Genomic DNA, 19,261 nt, shown 5'->3' on the forward strand with positions numbered 1-19,261 from the left:
ACCTTCAGAAGGACCTGTCCCCCTCCCCCTAGTTATCAATCAACTAGTGAGGGGACGCCCCAGAGGCCTGGTGTTCTTGTAGGATACTGAAAGTTGGCTAAGACCAAAGGAATGAAGCACTAATGGTGGATTTCAGGCATTGTATTTTTTTTTCAAGTCCTTTGCCCATTTAATTTTTTTATTTTTTGAAAAATTTTTTATTTTTATTTATTTTTATTTTAATGTTACATTAAAAAAATATGAGGTCCCCATATACCCTCCACCCCCCTCACCTCACTCCTCCCCCCATAACAACAATCACCTCCATCATCATGAGACATTCATTGCACTTGGTGAATACATTTCTGAGCACTGCTGCACCTCATGGTCAATGGTCCACACCATAGCCCACACTCTCCCCCAGTCCACCCAGTGGGCCATGGGAGGACATACAATGTCTGGTAACTGTCCTGCAGGCATTGTATTAAGTTGGTGAAGCAAATCAGAGCTTGGGATGGCCAGAGCCGAAAAGACTCAATTGCCGACCTCCCATGTGTCACACTTTCTTTTACAGCTGCAGACTTTTCCTTTCCAATGACACCCACAGCACGTCCCACTCCCCACACCCACAGCTCCCCACAATCACCAGCAGGCTGCAGAGAGGACCCGCTGACTAACCAGCAAGAGCTGAGGAAGAGAAAAGCAGCTGCGGACGCCAGGAGCCCACTGGCACTCACAGCTTTAGGCCTTGTGCTCTCCTGTGGGACAGAAACAATTTCACGAAACATCAGCTTCAGACAAGACCTCTCTGTGACCAGGATGGGTCAAGACACAAACAAGACACTCCAGAATCAGGTCTGCCCAAGCCACAGACATGGTCGACCGCCCCACTCTCTGGGCTAACAAGTGCCTGCCACTTCTTGGTCAGTTACAGCATTAGCCTTGGCCTCACGCTCCCTCCTGGGTACAAATGATGAAGACACACCGTCATAGAATTACCTCTGTTTCCTGATGTATTCAATCCAGAGCAGGGCCTCACTCCCTCAGTTGCTCCCAAATCACCTAGCACCACCTAGATCCCATAAGCCCCTCTCACACCCTCTTACAGGGACACCCAGTGGCTCCCCACGGTATCTGCTCTCCCGTGCTACAATACCCAGTAAGCCCAGCTTGTTCGACCACAGCTGTGCCCCTGGGGGTCTTTGTAGAACCCTGACAGACTGACATCACCAAGTGTCCTCACCATATCACCCCTGCAAGATCCAAAGACAGGCACATCTCCCTTTTGCACGTGAGGAAAGAGCTGCCGAGGACCCGGACTTCCCTAGGGCACGCAGGCGGGCAACCTATCATTTATCGCCGGAATGGGCCGGGAGTGTGAAGGAGCACACTACTAGTAACTAGGCCCGGGGGCGTGAGCCGGGGCTGGCCTGGGCGCACCGCGCACGGTCTCCCCATCACACAGCCAAGAGCGCGGGGGCCAGGCCCAGAGCCGAAGCCCAAGTGTCCCCGTCCCCCTCTGCACTGCCCCGAGCCTGCAGAGTCGGGCACCCCCTGGCCGGCCTTGGCGGCCGGGGCCGTTCATGGCTGGCTAAGGCCCGGGGAACGCCCTGCGGCTGTGGTTCAGGGCGCGGGGGCTGCTCCTGGGTTCAGCACGGCCACCCCCCATGACCGCGGCACCGGGGCTGGTGCTGAGGTTCCAGAGAGCGCCCACGGCGCCGGCCCGGCGTGAAGCCTTTATCCTGCCTGGAGGGGCAACGGTGTTTTTACATAAAAGAAGGGCAGGTGAATGAAGGTGACCCTTTCACCCATGGAAAACTCTTTATTTTAGCCCTTTGTGCTGGTGTGCTTTCAGATGTGGCTCACACGCTTCCCTGCCTTCGTCAACACAGCAGAGACACGCTGCCCCTCATCTTGTCGATAAGGCCATGAGCAGGGACATCCATTACACATCAGAACGGCAGAAGGGATGGGCCCCAGCAGCCCTCTATGGAGCCTTTGAGTCTGGAGGTGGAGACGATCCAGAAAGAAGAGGGCATGTGTGCAGGGGCTGCACCTTCTGAGCACCTGAACCAGCGCAGCACCCCCGGCACCCCCCTGGCCCAGAAGCCCAAGGCAGGTGGCGTTCTCCCACTCCCAGGGACCCAAGTGCAAGCTCTGTGCATGTGGACTCGGTCTGAGGTCGTGTCGCTGTCCTTTCCTTTCTCTGCAGCTGCCACCGTTCACGTGCTGGGGCACAGGGGGGTTTGGCAGTCAAGGCATACTAAAAGCTGTCTTCTTCGACGCTTTGATACAGGGACGTCTTTGGGGGGTGCTGGGAGAGCCCGAGCTCTCTGACCCTGCACAGGATGGCCCCGGGAGGTTGCATGGTTGCCACTCTGCTGCCTAAGGTGTGACAATTTTTAACTTCTCTGCCCCGGCGCCCACACGGCTCTGCCCTGCGTTCACTCCATCCCCAATGTGTACCAGACCAAGCTCACTAGATGGTGAGCCCTTTGAGGGTGAGAACTCTATCAGTTCATCTCTCTTTCCTCCTAGAGACCCAAGCCTAGTGTCTGGAACATAGTAAATACTCAGTAAAGGCTACACAAATCAAACTGAATTCAGCCAGAAGGCTTAATTTCACCCACAATCCTAAAGCAGTGCAGATGCATTCTGGAAGGCGGTCGTTCTGGGATTGGGACAGGGGGTGGGGGGTGCTGGCTTCGTGACCACTATTTCCACAGGCCATTTGGAGGTTTGCATTCCAGAGTGTAAAGGGGCTGTGAGTCTAAGAGTTAGGGAGGCGGGGAGGGGATGCTGCCTGGGAAAGGTCACTGGGTCCTGGTCCATTCCTACACACTCAGTGACCGCCTGCCCTGACCAGGCCCCAGGCTGGGCATGGGAGACACCAGAGTAAAGCCAAGATGCTACCTGGCACAGAGGCGGCCAGCTAGGCACAGCCATAAATGCACAAGGCCCAAGCTGGCCCAGAGGAGCCAGGACGAACTTGCTCTAGGAAGCAGTGATATTAGCAAAAGCAGGAGTTTGAGGGGTACCAGATCACGGAGTGATTCAACAAGGCACGGGGACCCTGAGAGGCCTTCACAAAGGATCAGGGGCCCAGGGGGCAGAATGGAGCACCCCCATCAGAGTCCAGCTTTGGGGGGAGGTGGAAAAGACCCTCAAGGACCCCAGCTGCTACAGATCTTCTCTAGGAATCATATCTTTGCCTCCAAAGCTTTACCAAAGAAAATTAACAATTGACAAGGCAATGGTGGAAAATTACCAGCCTTTCCTCATGGCCTTTCTCTACAGTTTTCAAAATGCTCTCAGGCTCCCCGTCTTGTTTGGACCTCCACATAACCCCATTTGGCAGATAGGGAAACTGAGGCCCTGCAAGGGCACGTGGGAGCTAGCACCATGCCAGGATAGAACCCAGGGAGCAGGTCCATCTCAGCCCTGGGCGTCGGGCTCGAAGCCCAGTTCCTTGTCGGGCAGGGGATCCCCAGGCCCATCGGGCAGCCCATAGTACAAGTCCTCCTCCTCCTCCTCGGGCTCCTCTGTGCCCGTGTCCAAGGCATCTTCCTCCTTCCTCCTAGGGTCCTGCTGCCAGCAGCTGGGCAGGGCTGCCTCCTGCTGCCCCTCTGGGGGCATGTCCCCTGGCGTAGGGGCATCGATCAGGGCGAAGCCACGGTAGCGGTCCTGCTGGCACCTGCAGGTCCAGAGCTCCTGTGGCGGCAGGCAAAGCTCCTCCCCACTGGGTGGAGATGGGTGGGGGCTGCTGTCCTCGCTGGAGCCCACGTCCAGGTCATCTTGGAAGGAGGCCAAGGGTGCAGTGTCCTGAGGACAGGCCAGGGGGCTGCAGCAGTAAAGGCCACAAGGGTGAGGGTAGCTATGAGTTTGACTGCCTGGGACCAAATCCCAGCCTCTACCTGTAAGGCCTGGGGTAGCTCGGTTAGCCTCTCTGAGCCTCAGTTTCCTCCCAAGTAAAGCAGGGGAAATAACAGTATACAATGCAATGGTTGTTTCTAAGGTTACAATGGGTGCAAAGCACTTCATAAAATGCCTGGCACATAGTAGGAGCTATTATTATGTTATTATCCAACCCACGTAGTTCATCCACTTCTCTAGGCATTCAGGGGTCTCCTCTGGGCTCTCACAGCCCCAGTCACCCTGGGACATCCCCACCTGGTCCCCAGTCTGCCTCCCCTTTGGACTGGGAGCTCCTGAAGGGTAGGGATGAGCCTGGCATGAGGTTGGTGCCCACTAATGTTAATGGAATGAATAAATGGATGATGCCAGGCACTTCAATTATTTATCCTAACTCCTCCCAACACCCCTGTAAAGTAGGAATGATTATATCCAGGAGGGGAAATTGAGGCTCAGGGCAGGTAGGACACTTGATCAGGAGCTAGGATCTGACCCTGGGCCTGTCCGACTGCCAAGCCCCAGCTCACCTGCTCCATTACCCCCTCTGCCTCTCACAGGGCCCCGACCCCACTGCCCTCTCCTTACTCCCAAATGAACCCAACCACTCGAGTGGCCCCACACCCCTCTCCCCCTTCACCCTGGAACTGGGCAGTCCCCACCCCCCAGCCTCCGTGCTCACCTGGGCCCGCTCTGAGTTGGGTTTCTTTCTCGCTCGTCGCCGTCCGAGCCCCGGTGGACCACCACCACGGCCTGCAGGCGGGCCGGAGGCTCGAGAGGACGCCCTTCTCCTCCAGCACTGGCTCCTGGTTGTGGCTGCCCCAACTCAGGGGCCAGCAGGGGATGAGGGTCCTCAGCGTAGCCCATGACCTTCATCTGGATGTGGCTGAAGTCGGGCAGGCTCTGGTCGTAGGCAGCTTCCTCCCACAGCCGGACGTAGGGAGGCCGGGGGCTGGGGGGGGGGGGTCACGTGAGACAAAGCAGGAGCGCGCACAGGCGGGTGGACAAAGCTTCACTCAACAGACACCCAGTGTCCGCCCTGCCAGCTCCAGGCCTCTGGGGTTGTTACCCTTCTATTTCATAGACAAGGAAATTAAGCGGCAGAGCTTGGGCTCCACCCCAAGTCTCTCCCTCAGTCTTTTATTCGTTTCACTTAATGATTCCAAAGTTCACGCAAGGGTGCAATACTGAAATTGAGACGAATTAACCTTTACCAAGAGCTTTTGATGTCCCCAGTGGTGGGCTTTACACTTAGCACCCGATTCTAAACACCTTGAAGCAGAAATTACCATTCCCATTTTATAGATGAGGACACAGAGCAGTAACAGACCACAGTTATAGAGTGCTCCTTGCAGGCCAGGATCCGTTACTGACTCATCTAAGCCTCACCATGACTCACGGAGATACTGTGAGGAAACTGAGGCACAGAGACTTTGACTTTCCCATGAGCTGATGGTTCTGGGTCTCCAGATGTCATCCCCCAGAAAGTGAGGTTCAGAGACGAGGCCCCTTCTTCCCCAAGCCCATGTGGCTGGGAGGCACCTGGGAGGAGCCCAGAATCCAGGTGGCCTGCGGCCGGGGCCCAGCTCTCTCCCGGCGGCCCTCCTGGGATGACCTGGCATAACCGGGGCCCTGAGGCAGAGCTGAGCTGTCCCCACCTCCATCCCCTCCCAGGGTCTAGCCACTCCATTCCTGCTGGACATTTGGGCACTGTGTACCAAGAGCAGAAAATGCCACCACCACTCCCTCCCTGCGTGAAGCGGAGGGAGCCCGGAGCCCCGGCCCTCAGACCCTGAGCCAGCAGCCAGGCCCTTGAGCACCGAGTCACGGTCCAGGGTCAGCCGGTGCTCCTGCCAATCCAGAGCCACAGGACCCTCAGACGCGCCCTGGTGAGCCTGGGTTTGCCTCCTCCAGCGAGGGGACAGCTCTGGGAGCAGGCCAGGCCTGAGCTCAAGCCCTCCTCCATCACGGACTCCCCTGGAGGCTTCGGCTTGTCCCTGAACCTCTGAGCCTCTGTATAAGGAGCCTAACACCACCCCCAACACGCACACACACAGGTTTCTAGGAGGACTGAAGGAGGCGACGGGGGCAAAGTGCCTGACCGGGCCTCTGGTGCACAGGAGGCACTTTTTACGATAGCGGGCACATCTGGGGGACCTGCTGCGCCCCAGCATCTGTTCTTAGCACTGTGCATTCATGATCTCACTTAACCCTCCCCGAAACCCTAGGAGGTAGGAACTCTTAGGACCCCCGTTTTATAGCTGGGGCATGGACAGGGAAGTAACTTGTTTGGTCCAAGTCACACACTAGTTAGTGGCAGAGCCCCAGGGCCATGCTGGGGCCAGCAGGCAAGCCACCCTGCCTCTGGTGGCTTGGTAGCAGCCTAGCAGTCATGCCTCTGGGATTTCAGGCCAAACCTGGTTCTGATTTCTGGCCTGGCATTAATTCACTTTAAGACTCTGTCTCATCCCTGACTTAGCTCATTTGTAAGCTGAGAATAACAATGCCCACCTCCCATAACTGGTGGTTCATCATGGCAGATGGCCCTGGAGTCTGCTGCCTTGCCAGTGGGCCCTACTTTAGAGTTTGTGCTCCCGAGTGTGACAAAGTTGAACTCAGATGTGGCTTTTCTATACATGCCTCTTCTGTCCCTTTTATTGAACCTATAGTTGGTAGGTGTAAGTCCAAGAGTCTTGAATCTCTGGACTGTCCATGTGCCAGCTGGACCCTGAGACTCAGTGGAGTTGCAACACCTACTCTCTAATTCATTGGACTCACCCAGGACAACCAACGAAGAGGTGAGAACGGACAACCACCACACCAAGGAACCAAGAGAGTCTACAGCTGCAAGCAGGGGAATCCCATCCGTCAGCCATGTGGGATCGAAGCCCCCTCTCAATTAGAGGTGGAGTGGACATCACTATCCCAGAGTCCTCAGGATTGGGGGATAAAATATGGACTAGAGTGGACTTGCTGGTATTCTACTATAGACTTATTGTGATTGTAGCAATGGAAGAAAGTATGTCACTGATGTGGAGAGAGTGGCCACGGGAGTTGCTGAAGGAAAGGAGAGGGAAAAAGAGGTGTAATATGGGGGCATTTTCAGGACTTGGAGTTGTCCTGAATGATATTGCAGGGACAGATGCAGGACATTATATATCTTGCCATAACCTACAGAATGGATTGGGGGAGAGTGTAAACTACAATGCAAACTATAATCCATGCTGTGTAGCAGTGCTCCAAAACGTATTCATCAAATGCAATGATGAAAGAGGTTGTTGATGTGGGAAAAGTGGGCAGTGTGGGGAGTGGGGCATATGGGAATCCCCTATTTTTTCTTTAAATGTAACATTTTGTGTGATCTATGTATCTTTTAAAAATAAATTAAAAACATATTTTAAAAAACCTAGAGTGGCCTGAGGGGCTCACTTCCCCACCCCACCTCCCCACAGAGGGCCCAGCACCCACCTCTTCATCTCGGCTGCAAGCCCATTCTCCAACAGGTCCAGGGCCTTCGGGGACAGGATGCCTTGGAAGTCTGAGTCAGCAGGTACGAAGGCGATCTGGAAGCCAAGGGGAGGAGGCTGACCGGGATGGGGCCAGCTGCCCACACACGCCCTTGGCCACCACTCCCCGCAGAGCCTTGGCCTGAGCCTTTCCCCACACACTCTGGTACAGGGTGCTTGACAGGGAGGGGCCTGCCCAGGGCCCAGGTCCAGGTGGGGACGGGATCTCTGGGCTCCTGCCTCCTAGCCTGACTTGCCTTCATTCAACCCAAACATGTCTGAGCGCCTGCTGTATGCCAATGCTTGTCTAGGTGCTAGGGGACGGCAGTGAATGAGAGACAGACAGCCCTGCCCATAAGGACCTCATGTTGTCATTTCCCCCAGTTCTAGTCCAGCACCCAGCACCCATCCCACTCAGAGTAGGCACTGCACCCACACCTAGCGAACTGAGTGGAAACAGGTATTGCCATGTGTTTCTTGGCACAGAGGTCAAGGTGGGGGACAGAGAAGTGTAGGGCCAGGATTGCACCCATCTGTCCCTGTCTCCTGCACTTCCGGGGATCAAGCAGCTCCAGGACATGTGCACCAGGCTGTGGAGGGGAGGTGGGTCAAGAGGAGATGGTGGGATAAGGCAGAAGGAGCCCTGCCTTTGGGCTCTGGGAGGCTGGTGAAAATCTTTCCCAGGCCAGGCCAGGGCCTCACTCTGGGTCCTTGGCCAGGTTATCTGTCCTTCTGGTGCCTCTTTGTGCTTCCCTATAATTTAGGGCTAGTGATCCCTACCTCCTACAGCTGCTGTGAGGATTTAATGTGATACTATATAAGGAGCCCCTCCGCCCCGATGCCTGGCACAGAACAGCTGCTCAGTAAATCAGAACTTGTTACTACTGAAGATGAGCTTACCTGACTTCCGTAAGTCTTGTTTTCCCCAGCTGAAAATTTATTCAACAAATATTTGATGAGACCCCACTGTGTGCCAGACTGATAAACAGCAGCCCCTTCTGAGCCCATCCCATAGAGGGCACTGTCTGCCCCAGAAAAGCTCCCGACCGGCTGGGGAGAAGGGAATGATGGATGGAGGGGTTCTTAGAACTCCTGGAAGGGGCGAGCTTCCCCCCAGTGTCTGTAAATAAGGCAGGGGCCTGGGTGGTGACGGTTAGATGTTCCAGAGAGCCACGAAAGCCTGGCTGCTAGTCTGGGCTGGATCCAAGCAAACCGATCGACTGCCTTAGTCTCAGTTTCCCTACCTGTCAAAAGGAGACCATCCTCCCCACCCTTTCCTCCTCTCAGAGAAAGTGAGATTGAGAGATCTGAAGAAGCTTTAAAGCCCTCAAGTGTAAAATCATTCATGCAAGCATTTATAGAGCACTTGCTGTATGACAAGCCAACACTAGCAATAGTGGATGTAACACTGAGCAAGATGTAGCAACTGCCCCCAAGATGGCGGCAGCCAGGAAAGCAAGGACATTGTGCACTGAAATCTCTTGGCTTCCTTTGGCACTGCACCCTCACACTGGGGTCTGTTACTTGTTACATGTTTGGAGAGTTGCTTCCACCCTCACAAAGGATGCTCTGCCAGCTCTGCACTTTCTAGAAGCTGCCCCTTCCTCTGCCTCATTACCGCACAGTCCAATCACCACCACCACCACCATCATCACCATTATCATCATTGCCATTATCAAAAGGCTGGAGGGGTAGAAAAGGCTTTGATGCAGGGCGTGGGAAGGACAGACAGGCAGAGCTGGGGAAGGGAAATCAGACCATGGAGACCCCCAGAACATCAGACTGAGGGGCTCATTCTCTATCCAGAAGCACTGGGGAGCACTGGAGGCGTTTTCAGCAGTAGAGTACTAGGTCAGATATGTGTTTAGAAGAACACTGAGGGGTCCCTAGTGCAGGGCAAGGACCACAGGGAGGATGGATCCATCAACCACCAAGCAGGAGCCTACTCCTCAGTTCCAGCACAGCAGGCAGGAGTGGGGTTTGGGGGGGAGCTGAAGCTGGACAAGGAGAGAGTAACTGGGGAGAGGGCTGCTCTCTGCCAATCCTTCACCCTCTCCCACCTCCCCTCCCACCCCAGCTAATGAGCTCAGCATCCCCAACTGAGCCTTCTACTAGATCTGTCCCAATTCTTTCTCCTTTCTCAAGCCAGCTGACCACCAATTCTGAGCAGGTCTACTTCAGAAATTAAATGAAGTGACCTAGTGAAAGTGCCTGGTGTCATGACTGGCCACGGCAGGTGCTCTAAATTTGATGAACCGGAAATGACTTAGTTCCTACAGTCTTGGGTTCAGGCCACTATCATCCCTCACCTGGACCAGAAAAGGTACCTCCCCACTGGTCCAGCTGCCCCCTAAATCTTCCTCCTCCCAGCTGCCAGCTTGTTAACTGCAAAGCTGATCATGTCTGTCGCTTGTCCTACCTACTAAAGGGTAAGGTCCAAATTCCTTAGCTCAGCATTCCAGGCCCCACTGAGCCAGCCCCACACCCTCTCCACCTTTACCTTCCTCTCCTTGCCCTCCAGCAGCCACACAGGTCCGCCTGCCTTGCTCTTTCAACCACGTGTCTTTACTAAGCTGTTCTTGTGCCTGGAATATTTCACCCCATCATCTCTGCCAGGTGAATGTCTACTTAATTTACAAAGTCCAGTTCACCTCCGTGAAGCTTACTTACTCCCTGTGAGGCAGAAAATTGTCTCCACCATAGAAACCAAGCCCTGCAAAGACAGGGACCACTTAATCCAGGTTAGTATCTGCCACCCCTCATCCCCCTCCTAATAGCTAATTCCATCCCCTGACATTTACCTTCCTTTCAATCCAGAAAATCCCCACTGAGAGCCAGGGGTGGGGGGTCTGAGGGGAAGATGGGCGCGAGCATTTGCTGGGGGCTACAGTGGCCTCAGCACTGAAGAGACAAGGGGAGGACAAGGGCCTCACACCCCAGAGCGCCTCCCTGGCTGCCAAGGCACTTTCCTCCCTTTCCTCATTGGCCTCAGCATGTGCCGACTCTAACAGTCGGTGTCCCCGAAACACACCCCCCACACGCACACAGGCCTCACACGCCTGTGCTCACTCATAGGAGACCCAGCCGAAGCCACCAGTGCTGAGGCCGCGGACAGCTTGGCATCTGCTGTGCGCACGCGCGGCGCCGGGATCCTCGCCTCCGCCTCTGTGCGCAGGCGCGACGCAGGGAACTCCCCACCCCCCCCAACACACACACACACACACACGCACATGCACACGCACACACACCTCGCGGGTGCCTCCCCCTGGCCACGGAGGGTGGGCATCTCCCAGTTCTCCAGACAAAGAAACGGAGGCTAGAGGACGGGGGAGCACTCCTCCAAGGTCACAGAAGTGGGGCAGGAGGCAGCAGGGGTTGGAATCTGGGCCTGTCGGACACGACACCGTGGGCCCTTTCCACACACAGCACGTGAACACGACCTATCAACAGTTACTCATTAAGTGCCCTCTCTCTCCCTGCGCTTCCTCTCCCTCACCTCCCACTGCCGGGCCTGTGACTGCCCACCGCCCCAGAGCAAAAGGGCAGGAAGGACCCTTCCCTCCACCCCCGCCCTTCCCTGGCGGTCCCCCGTCCAGCCTTCCCACTGGGAGGAGGGGGCGTGGGTGGTGCGAGCCCAGCACCTCTTCCCCCCGGTGACCTCTGCTCAGGGTGTTACACAGACTGAGGAGAGTTGACTGTAAACTGCTGGGTAAATGACTAGAAACCAGCCCAGACCGCCCAGCCCGGGGAGAGAGCGCCGAGAGCCCGGGGCTGGCCCACGGAGGGGGCAGGGCCGGGGAGGGCCCCCGGAGCCTCCTTCCTCCTCTGCTGAACCCCTAAGCACAGCCACTCGGGCGGAGGTGAGGAGAGGGCGGTGGGTGGCGGGGGCTGCTGGGCCTGGGGCCCTCGATGTCAGGACCAGCAGGCGCCCTTAGATGCACCCCTTTCCCCTCCCCCCTTCCCGACTGCTGCATTGTGCAGAGGCGACCCAAGCTCAGGGAGGGAAGGGGCTTAACCCAAGTCTCCCAGGCAGTTAGACGCAGGCCCCTATAGAATCCATGCTCCCCTCCTTGTCTACCTGTGACCTTGGAAAAGTCACTCAGCCTCTCTGAGCATTGGTTCCTCCTCTACCTCAGGAATTACAACTCATGACTTGTCTAGAGTTGTGGGAGGATTCCTAACAGAAACAGCGACAGCCCTTTACCTAAATACCACACTTAGCAGTTTATGTAATCCTATATCCCCTGTCTTCTCTGATCTTCATAGTAATCGTGTAAGGCTGGGAGAAATAGATGATTGGGGCCCATTTTGCAGATGAAAAAAACTGAGGCTCAGAAAGACAAAGGTCACACAGCGAGTGGCAACAGAACCGGAACTAGAACCCAGGACTCCCAAACCAGTACTCTTCCTATCACTAACCACTCAGGAGGCTAGGAACCCATAAAGACTAGGAAAGCTAGCCTTAGGCGCATGCATGCCGTGGGTTAGATCTGGCCCACCCCAGGACTCACAGCTCTGGCACACACAGTCCTGCCGAGGGGGAGGGTTCGCTGGAAGTCACAGGCGTCTGAGCTCCAATCCCACTAAGGAGTGTGAGACCTCACCTCTGAGTCTCCTGCTGCTTGGCTATAAAATGGAGCTCCAGAAGGCACAGAGAAGCTCTGTAGGAGGATGAGATTCCATCACCAATGCAGGAGTGCCTGGCGATGGTGAGTACTCAAATTTTTGTTTCAAGCACATAGATCATGTGTTGTATTTCTTTGTGTCTCCCCATAGTGCCTAGCAAGGCTCCAGATCCGGGGGACTTCTGATCAATTTACAAGTGATGGATGGATGGATGGATGGATGCTCAGGAACAGAGAAAGAAGAAAGGAAGGGGTCTGAATATCCCCACAATAAAAAGAGGACTAAAGAATGGGGGGGGTCCATGCATTTTGGCCCTCCTGGCCCCAGGCCCAGCTGGCCTGGCCCCCCCAAGCCCCCCCACCTACCTTGGGATAGCACTGGCACATGCTCCAGATGATGCCCCCAATCACCATGACAGCGCCCATGGCATAGAAGGTGCCATAGACCTGGGGCCGGTCGTGGCTCATGAGGAACGTGCCGAGGGCCAGCAGGAAGAACCCCAGCACGATGAAGCCGATGCGGAAGGTCTTCTCTTCAGCCATGGCAGCGGCTGGCCAGCCCGCACCCACACACCCCTCACAGAGTGGGCAGCCAGCACCCAGCCTAACACACCCACTCAACAGGGAGGGATGGAGCTCTGGGAATGCTGCACACTGAGGCTTAAAGGCAGGTGTCCCCAAGTCCAGCTCCGGTCCCAGGCCCACTCGTTCAACGAGGCTGGAGGCGTCACCCTCCAATGGGCCCGTGCACCCACCTACCCACCTTAACTCCTCACTCTCTCACCTTCCCTCTGGGCCGGGAGCATGTGTGTGTATGTGTGTGTGAGAGAAAGAGAGAGTGAGTGCGTGTATCAGAGGGAGGGCACAGGGAGAGAAAAGGGGAGGTGACGGGGTTGGGCCCCAGCCAAGGCTTTGACATCACCTTATTACCTAGTGTGGGGCTGAGCTGGGTGGACAGGAAGCCGCGGGCCTCCCAGTTATGGGAAGCAGGGTGCAATTCTGCAGCCAAAAGACATTAGAATGCCACCAGAGCACTCCAGAATCATCCCATAGGCAGGCTGTCTATAATTTTGCAGAATTCTAGACTCTTCAAGAGTCAAATTTTCCATTTGGGGTTCAGGAATAATAACCCATATTACTGGATGACTGCTACATGCATGGTGCTGCTCTAAACAGGTTACAGGCATTAGGTCATATACCTGAGAAAGGACAATTCTCTCCACTTTACAGATGAAGACACAGAGACATAGACAAGTAACTTTTACAAGGTCAAATGTCAAATCTGAGATTTGAACCCAGACCAGCTGGTCCCAGAGGCCCTGAGCTGGCCAGTGTGCAATACCACCTAACCGTAATGCCAGGGTTAAAAGTGGGGGCTCCGACAGCAGACCACCCGTGTTTGGTCCTGGCTTCTCCACTGTGGAGCAGTGTGGTCTTTATTAAATTACCTCCCTGCGCCTTGGTTTCCTCCCCCGTAAAATAGAGATTACAGCACCTCCCAGGACAGCAGGTGTCCCCAGCCCTGGCCTCCCTAGGTTCCTCTGCCCCTCCTCGTACCCTGCTGGCAATGTGCTATCCCCTGGAAAGTCTCTGGTGAGTTAATGCTCCTGCAGGATGTGAAAGACTGATAGCGATCTCCTGGCCTCTGAACCTAGGAAGGTGCCTAATCCTAAAAATGGCATTCTAATGGGATTTCAGTCCTAGGAAGAAGCTAATGGGAAAAATCAGATTCCCTTCCAGGATTACAGGAAAATGAGGACCTGTCGTACTTACAGGGCTGAATTGCTATGAAGGGTAAGGCGTTCCTTTGGTTTCCTGACCATTGCTAGGTTTGGGGATTTTCCAGTTTGCTGTCCCCTCCTCCTCCCTCCCTTACACCAGCTCTGCTTGTTGCTAACACACCTGGGCTCACGCCGTACCCTCTGCCTGGTACCCCTTTTGTCAGCAGTGGCTCCTCTATTCACACTTTTTCCAGCAGTGGCTTCTCCTCCATTCACACTCATCACCACCAACCTCCAGATCCATCTGGGCTGCACTTTACAGTTTATAGAGGAGGTCCCTGGTCACATTGCTCAGGGGACCCTCACAGTGAAAGGCAGCTGAGGGGACAGAGTAGGGCTGAGAGTCAGTGGGGTCACGTCCAGGTCCAATTGCCTGGTGAACTTGGGCGCGTGGGCTCCTTCCGGGCCTGAGTTTTGTCATCCGTGGAATGGGGATGGTAGTAGGCCACCTCCCAGGTACTGTTCAGAGAAGTGACATAAGTGGAGAAGGTGCTTTATAATCTGTGATTATTAACAGGACAGGACCTTTACAGCAGCCGCTGCAGGGAAACACTATTATTAGAGAAAGTCCTGGGTCACCGAGCTGGTGCGCCTCCGAGAAAAGGAGATCGAGGCGGGGGTGGCCGTGGCTTCCCCACCCGGCCGGCGTGGGAGACTCCGGGGCGAGCGGTGGGAACGGAGCCGCGCCCCCTGGCGGCCGTCCCAGGAGAAGCGGGCGCGCCCGCTGCACCAGGCGCTTTCACGCCGGCTCTTCAAGTCGTGCCCTTGCCCGGCAGCCCGGGGAGGGGCGCGGAGGGAGTTTTCATCCCCATTTCACAGTCGAGGAAACTGAGGCTGGGGAGGGGCAGGGACTGGCCAGGGTTTCCCCAAACTGAATCGGCTGCTGAGGCGATCTGGTCCTTAGCCCTTCCTGAGAGGCCGCGCGTCACTTGTCCACTTTTTCTTTCCTCCCCACTACCCAGCTTCCTTTTTCTTTTTTCTCTGAGTCGTTTCTCTTGAAAAAAGGGAGTGACAACGAATAAGGACAAGCAGGTGCTCCGTAAAATGGGTCTAATCTACCTTCCTCCGTAGAATGCGGTGAGGATGGGCCGCGTTAGGCAGTCAGGGCTCGCGCCCTCGCGCCCTCTGCGCTGGCCCCTGGTCGCCCTGCACGGCGGGAGGGGTGGGAGAAGGGGCCGTGGCTAGCAGTCCCTCCTCTTCCTGCAGGGGGCGCGCGAAGCATTTTTTTCCCTCCTGTCTGAAGGAGTTTAAGATTGTCCTGGTGGGTCCACCCTCAGAAGGCCCTGAGGCAGGGAGGGAGACCTGAGAGTCACCGGGGAAGATGAGCCACCCGGTCGCCCCCCCCCGAACCTGTAAATAGCGGAACCAGGATTCCAACCAGGCCCCCAGGCAGTCCCTCCCGAGCACCTGCTCTGTGAGAGACTCTGAGGTGTGAGGCACTCGCTAACCATGGGCACTTCAGAGGGTGACGCCACTGAATCCCACCTCCTGGGAACGCCAGGGTAAACGCTCTGAGGGCCGGTGGGTGCACAGCGCAGAGAGGGGGTAGGCTGGGCTGTGGGGGAGGGGTGACATGACAGCTTCTCAGAAGGGATCCTTGAAAAGGGAGCTGGAGTTCCCCAACAGCAGGACAAGCAGGGACCAAGGACAGAGTGAGAAAGCACTGGCATGTAGCTGGAGATAAAACTAAATGCTAGGCGCTGCTTGATCCTCCCTTTCTCCCCAGACCTGCTCCTTCATGTCAACTCCATCCTGCCAGTTAGTTATCCGGAGAGCCCACTGGGATAGCCAGGCTGCCATCCTCTCTTCCACTCTCACACCCACATCCTCCGTTCTCCGCCTCCAAGGTATAAGAATCCAACCCCTCTCCTCACCGCGCCCCCCCACACACACATGCTACTGCTTATCACTCTGGTCTGAGCCCCCATCATCTGTCTCCCCCAACTGGTCTCTGCTTCCACCCTTGTCCCCTACAGTCTATTCCCAATACAAATGCCAAGTCAGATCATGTCACTCCTGTGCTCAGACTCTGGAATGGTTCCCTGTCTTATCAGAGTAAAAGCCAAAGGCCTTAAAATGCCCTACAAGGCCTAGATGATTTGCCCATGCCCACTTCCCATTACCCCTCTAAGCTCATCTCCTTGCCACCCACCCCCCACTCACTCCACTGCAGCCACCTTGGCTTCTTGCTCTTCTTGGAATACACAGGTACCCCAGGGCCTTTGCACATGCCATTCCTTCTGCCTGGATTGCCCTTCCTCCAGACATCTGCCTGTCTTCCTCCCTTACCTCCTTCAAGCCTTTGCCCATATATCATCTTCTCAGTGAAGGCTTCCTCATCATGCTATCTGAAATTGCAGAACTCCCTCCCCCAAGCATTCCCTGTCCTTATTTCCTGCTTTATTTTTCTCCATAGCACTCATTACCATCCAGCATTATAATTATTCATTTATCCTGTCTCTTGTCTCTCTACCCCAACTTGAACTCAAGCCCCCACAGAGTGAGGACTTGGTTTTTTTCCCTGCTGGTATCCAAAAGGAGCCAGGACAGGACAGGCCAAAGCATATCTGTGAATGGAGAGATGGATTCTAAGTACAGGAGTCCGTGAGGCTAGAGGGGGAAGCAAGGCAGGAAAGCTCCTAGGGTCATGCTAAGGTACCTGACATTTTTCAGAGGACAAAGGGAACCCCTGATGGAGTTATAAGGGGGATAATACAGATCAAGTTTTAATTTTAGAAATATCCCCTGGTTCTGAGATCAAGTTGGAGGAAACGAGTTGATGCTGGGAGGGGCAATTGCCAGGTTTTAGCAGAAACCTAGGGAGTGAAAGATTAAAACTGAAAGCAAGCAGCAATTTTTAGGAGTGATTAGTTGCTGGGGAAGTAGCAGGGGAGATTTCCAACTGGGATGCATTGGTTTGAAGCTTAAGGGCCGATGGAAAGTTCCAGGGAGTGGGGTCACCCCAGCCAGAGAAAGGGTAACAGAAGCCTGGGAGAAGCCCAGGGATTGTCTGGGGGAGACGTCTGAGCTCTGAGGTTCTGGGTAAGTGAAGGAAATGGACAGTCAGGCCCAGGGACAATGAGACCAAGAAGCGAACAGGAGCTGCAGTTCACAGCAAGACTCGCCGAGAAGGGAACAGTGATGCCTGGGTCAGACGGGCTCTGTAGCTCTGACATTGCCTCCCGGGTGCTGGTGACCTTGAGCAAGTCACTGCCTCCATTTCCTCATCTGGGAAATGAAGGCACCAGGTGGGTGATTCCTGCGTGCTTTCGGTTAGGGACGCAGAGGAGCTGATGTAGAAAGAAAAGCAGGAAAGGTCTTTCCAACTCTCAGTCCTCCTTACCCCCTGCCCCTCTGGACTGGAGCCTTCCAGCTCCAGCCCAGTGAAAGTAGCACCTCTGGGTCACACCTGCAACTCATTAACTCACTTGCCCCAGGGAAGGAAATTCCTCACTTTGCAGGTGTGCGGGAAGGCAGGCTGGGACACCATTAACCCTTCAGGAATCTGCAGAGGGCCTGCTAAAATCCTTCAGGGGAGGAGTAGGGGCAGGGGACAAACACCCAAGGTCACACAGCAAAGTCGAGGCTGTGGCAGGATAGGAACCTACATCTCTTCGCTCCTGGACTGCCCTCGGGCAATAGTGAGCCGGGTGAGGCAATGACAGGAGAGAAGGAAAAGAAGGGGCTCCAGGATTTGGAGGTGGGGGAGAGAGGGCCATGGGAGATACACAGGGTCTGAGTGGATGTTGGTGCCATTTACTGAGAGTCCAATAATGATAGTAATTGCTGACATTTATCAATTCATTTGTTCAGTCAACAAATAATCCCTGGGCGTCTTCTACATGCCACACACCATTTCTAGGCTTAGGGGATAAAACTATGAAAAAGAAAGGAAGAAAAAAAAATCCCTACCCTAGGAAAACTAACGTTCTGGTGGGGAAAAACATACAATAAACAAAACAAAACAAAACCATCATAATGTCAGGGAAGTGGGTGTAGCTCAGTGGTTGAGCACCTGCTTTGCAGGTACGAGGATGGGGAATGCAGGGGGCTAGGTGGGATTCGGTTTTAAATTGGGTGGTCCAGGAAGGCCTTACAAGGAGGATGACATTTGCGCAGAGGTGAGGGAGGTGAGGAAAGAAGTCTAAGGAAGGGCTTCCGGAGAGAGAACTACCCAGTGCAAAGTAAAAGTAAGGATGGCTGAAGCAGAGAAGCGGGGGAGGAGAGGTGGGGGTAGACAGCAGGAGACTAGACCCGTGTAAGGACTTTCATTATGCAAAGTGAGCTGGGAGCCAGGCAGGGTTCTAGGCCCAGGAGGGAGGAGGTGATCTGACCCGGGGCTTAATAGGCTCCCTCAAGCTGCTGAGCTGAGCAGACTCTCGAGCTCAGGCGGCCCTGCGAGGCTCCAGGCCAGAGGCGGTGGGGCTGGGCTGGGGCTGCGAGAGGTAGAGGAGTTTGAATGTATTTGGAAGGAAGAGCTTATTGGATGTGGGTGCCAGAGAAGTAGAGAAATCTTTGATTATTTTTGCCTTGAGCAGCTGCAAGAATAGTCACTATTACCCGAGAAGTGGAGAAGCAAGTTTGGTTTTGGAGGCATCGCCTCTGAGGTGCTCACTAAGCATGCAAGTAGGATTGTCAGGTGCAAAGCTGCACAGACTCTGCTGTCCAGGGGAGGGGGCGCGCTCGAGTCAGGCCTGCATCACCTCCTTTAGGCCTCTCCACATCCCGCAAGGTGGTGACTATCATCATCCCCATTTTCAGCTGAGCAAACAGGCTAAGAGAGGTTAAGTAACTTGCCCAAAGCCCCCAATCAGCAGGTGTCGGGAAGGGAACCAGCTCAGCCCCAATTCCAGGCCCCTTTGCCCCTGAGCTCCAGCCAAGCCCCGGCCCTCTGGCGGCTCTTCACAACACTGACCTCTGGAGGGTGCTGTACTGGATCTGTTCTCCCAGCCTCCTTCCCGTCTTTCCTGTCCGTGCTACCAGTCCACACACCTTGTTTGCTCATTGCCTAAGCCACCCACAACCACTTGAATCCAAAATCGTGGCCTGAAGACCCCACCACCTGTCAAGCCCCCCACAGTGGCAGCCACTAGCCCAGAGGGGGCAGGGAATGGGAATCCCAGGCCTGGGGCCTAGCCAGGCCTGAAGGAAAACCCTAGCTTTGCCTTTATTCTCTGCGTGACTTTACCTCTCTGAGTCTCAGTTTTCTCACCTGTTAAATGGGAACACCACCGCGCGGAGCAGAGCTGCTCTGAGGATGTGAGACAACAGCAGAGGAGCCTGGTCCAGCCCTCAGCAGGCCCTCAGGGAATGAGCCACTGGGCAGACCTGGCTTTGAACCCCTGCTTGCTGTATGGTATTTTTTTTTTTTAAGATTTATTTTTTATTTCTCTCCCCTTCCCCCCGACCCTGCGCCCCGGTTGTCTGTTCTCTATGTCTATTTGCTGCGTTGTCTTCTTTG

General features: G+C 55.1%; 1 protein-coding gene across 1 annotated transcript; it reads right to left on the reverse strand.

Moving 5' to 3' along the window:
- Positions 1-279: 279 nt before the first annotated feature.
- Positions 280-12,948, reverse strand: BSND (barttin CLCNK type accessory subunit beta). The gene is made up of 4 exons (XM_058303517.2): positions 12,386-12,948; positions 7,357-7,451; positions 4,571-4,840; positions 280-3,820 (listed from the first exon to the last, which is right to left on the reverse strand). The coding sequence occupies exons 1-4, from the start codon at positions 12,560-12,562 to the stop codon at positions 3,415-3,417; spliced, it is 948 nt and encodes a 315-aa protein (XP_058159500.1). The 5' UTR covers positions 12,563-12,948; the 3' UTR covers positions 280-3,414.
- Positions 12,949-19,261: the final 6,313 nt, after the last annotated feature.

Source organism: Dasypus novemcinctus, chromosome 9, assembly GCF_030445035.2.
Source record: "Dasypus novemcinctus isolate mDasNov1 chromosome 9, mDasNov1.1.hap2, whole genome shotgun sequence".
NCBI classification, from domain to species: Eukaryota; Metazoa; Chordata; class Mammalia; order Cingulata; family Dasypodidae; genus Dasypus; species Dasypus novemcinctus.

What these genes read in the sequence shown, in the direction of transcription:
- BSND (XM_058303517.2), bottom strand. Translation starts at nt 12,562, where the DNA reads ATGGCTGAAGAGAAGACCTTCCGCATCGGCTTCATCGTGCTGGGGTTC. An exon ending in CTTGCAGCCGAGATGAAGAG is followed by an intron (nt 4,841 to 7,356) that starts GTGGGTGCTGGG and finishes CCCCCCCCCCAG; the next exon opens with CCCCCGGCCTCCCTACGTCC. An exon ending in CCAACTCAGAGCGGGCCCAG is followed by an intron (nt 3,821 to 4,570) that starts GTGAGCACGGAG and finishes TTACTGCTGCAG; the next exon opens with CCCCCTGGCCTGTCCTCAGG.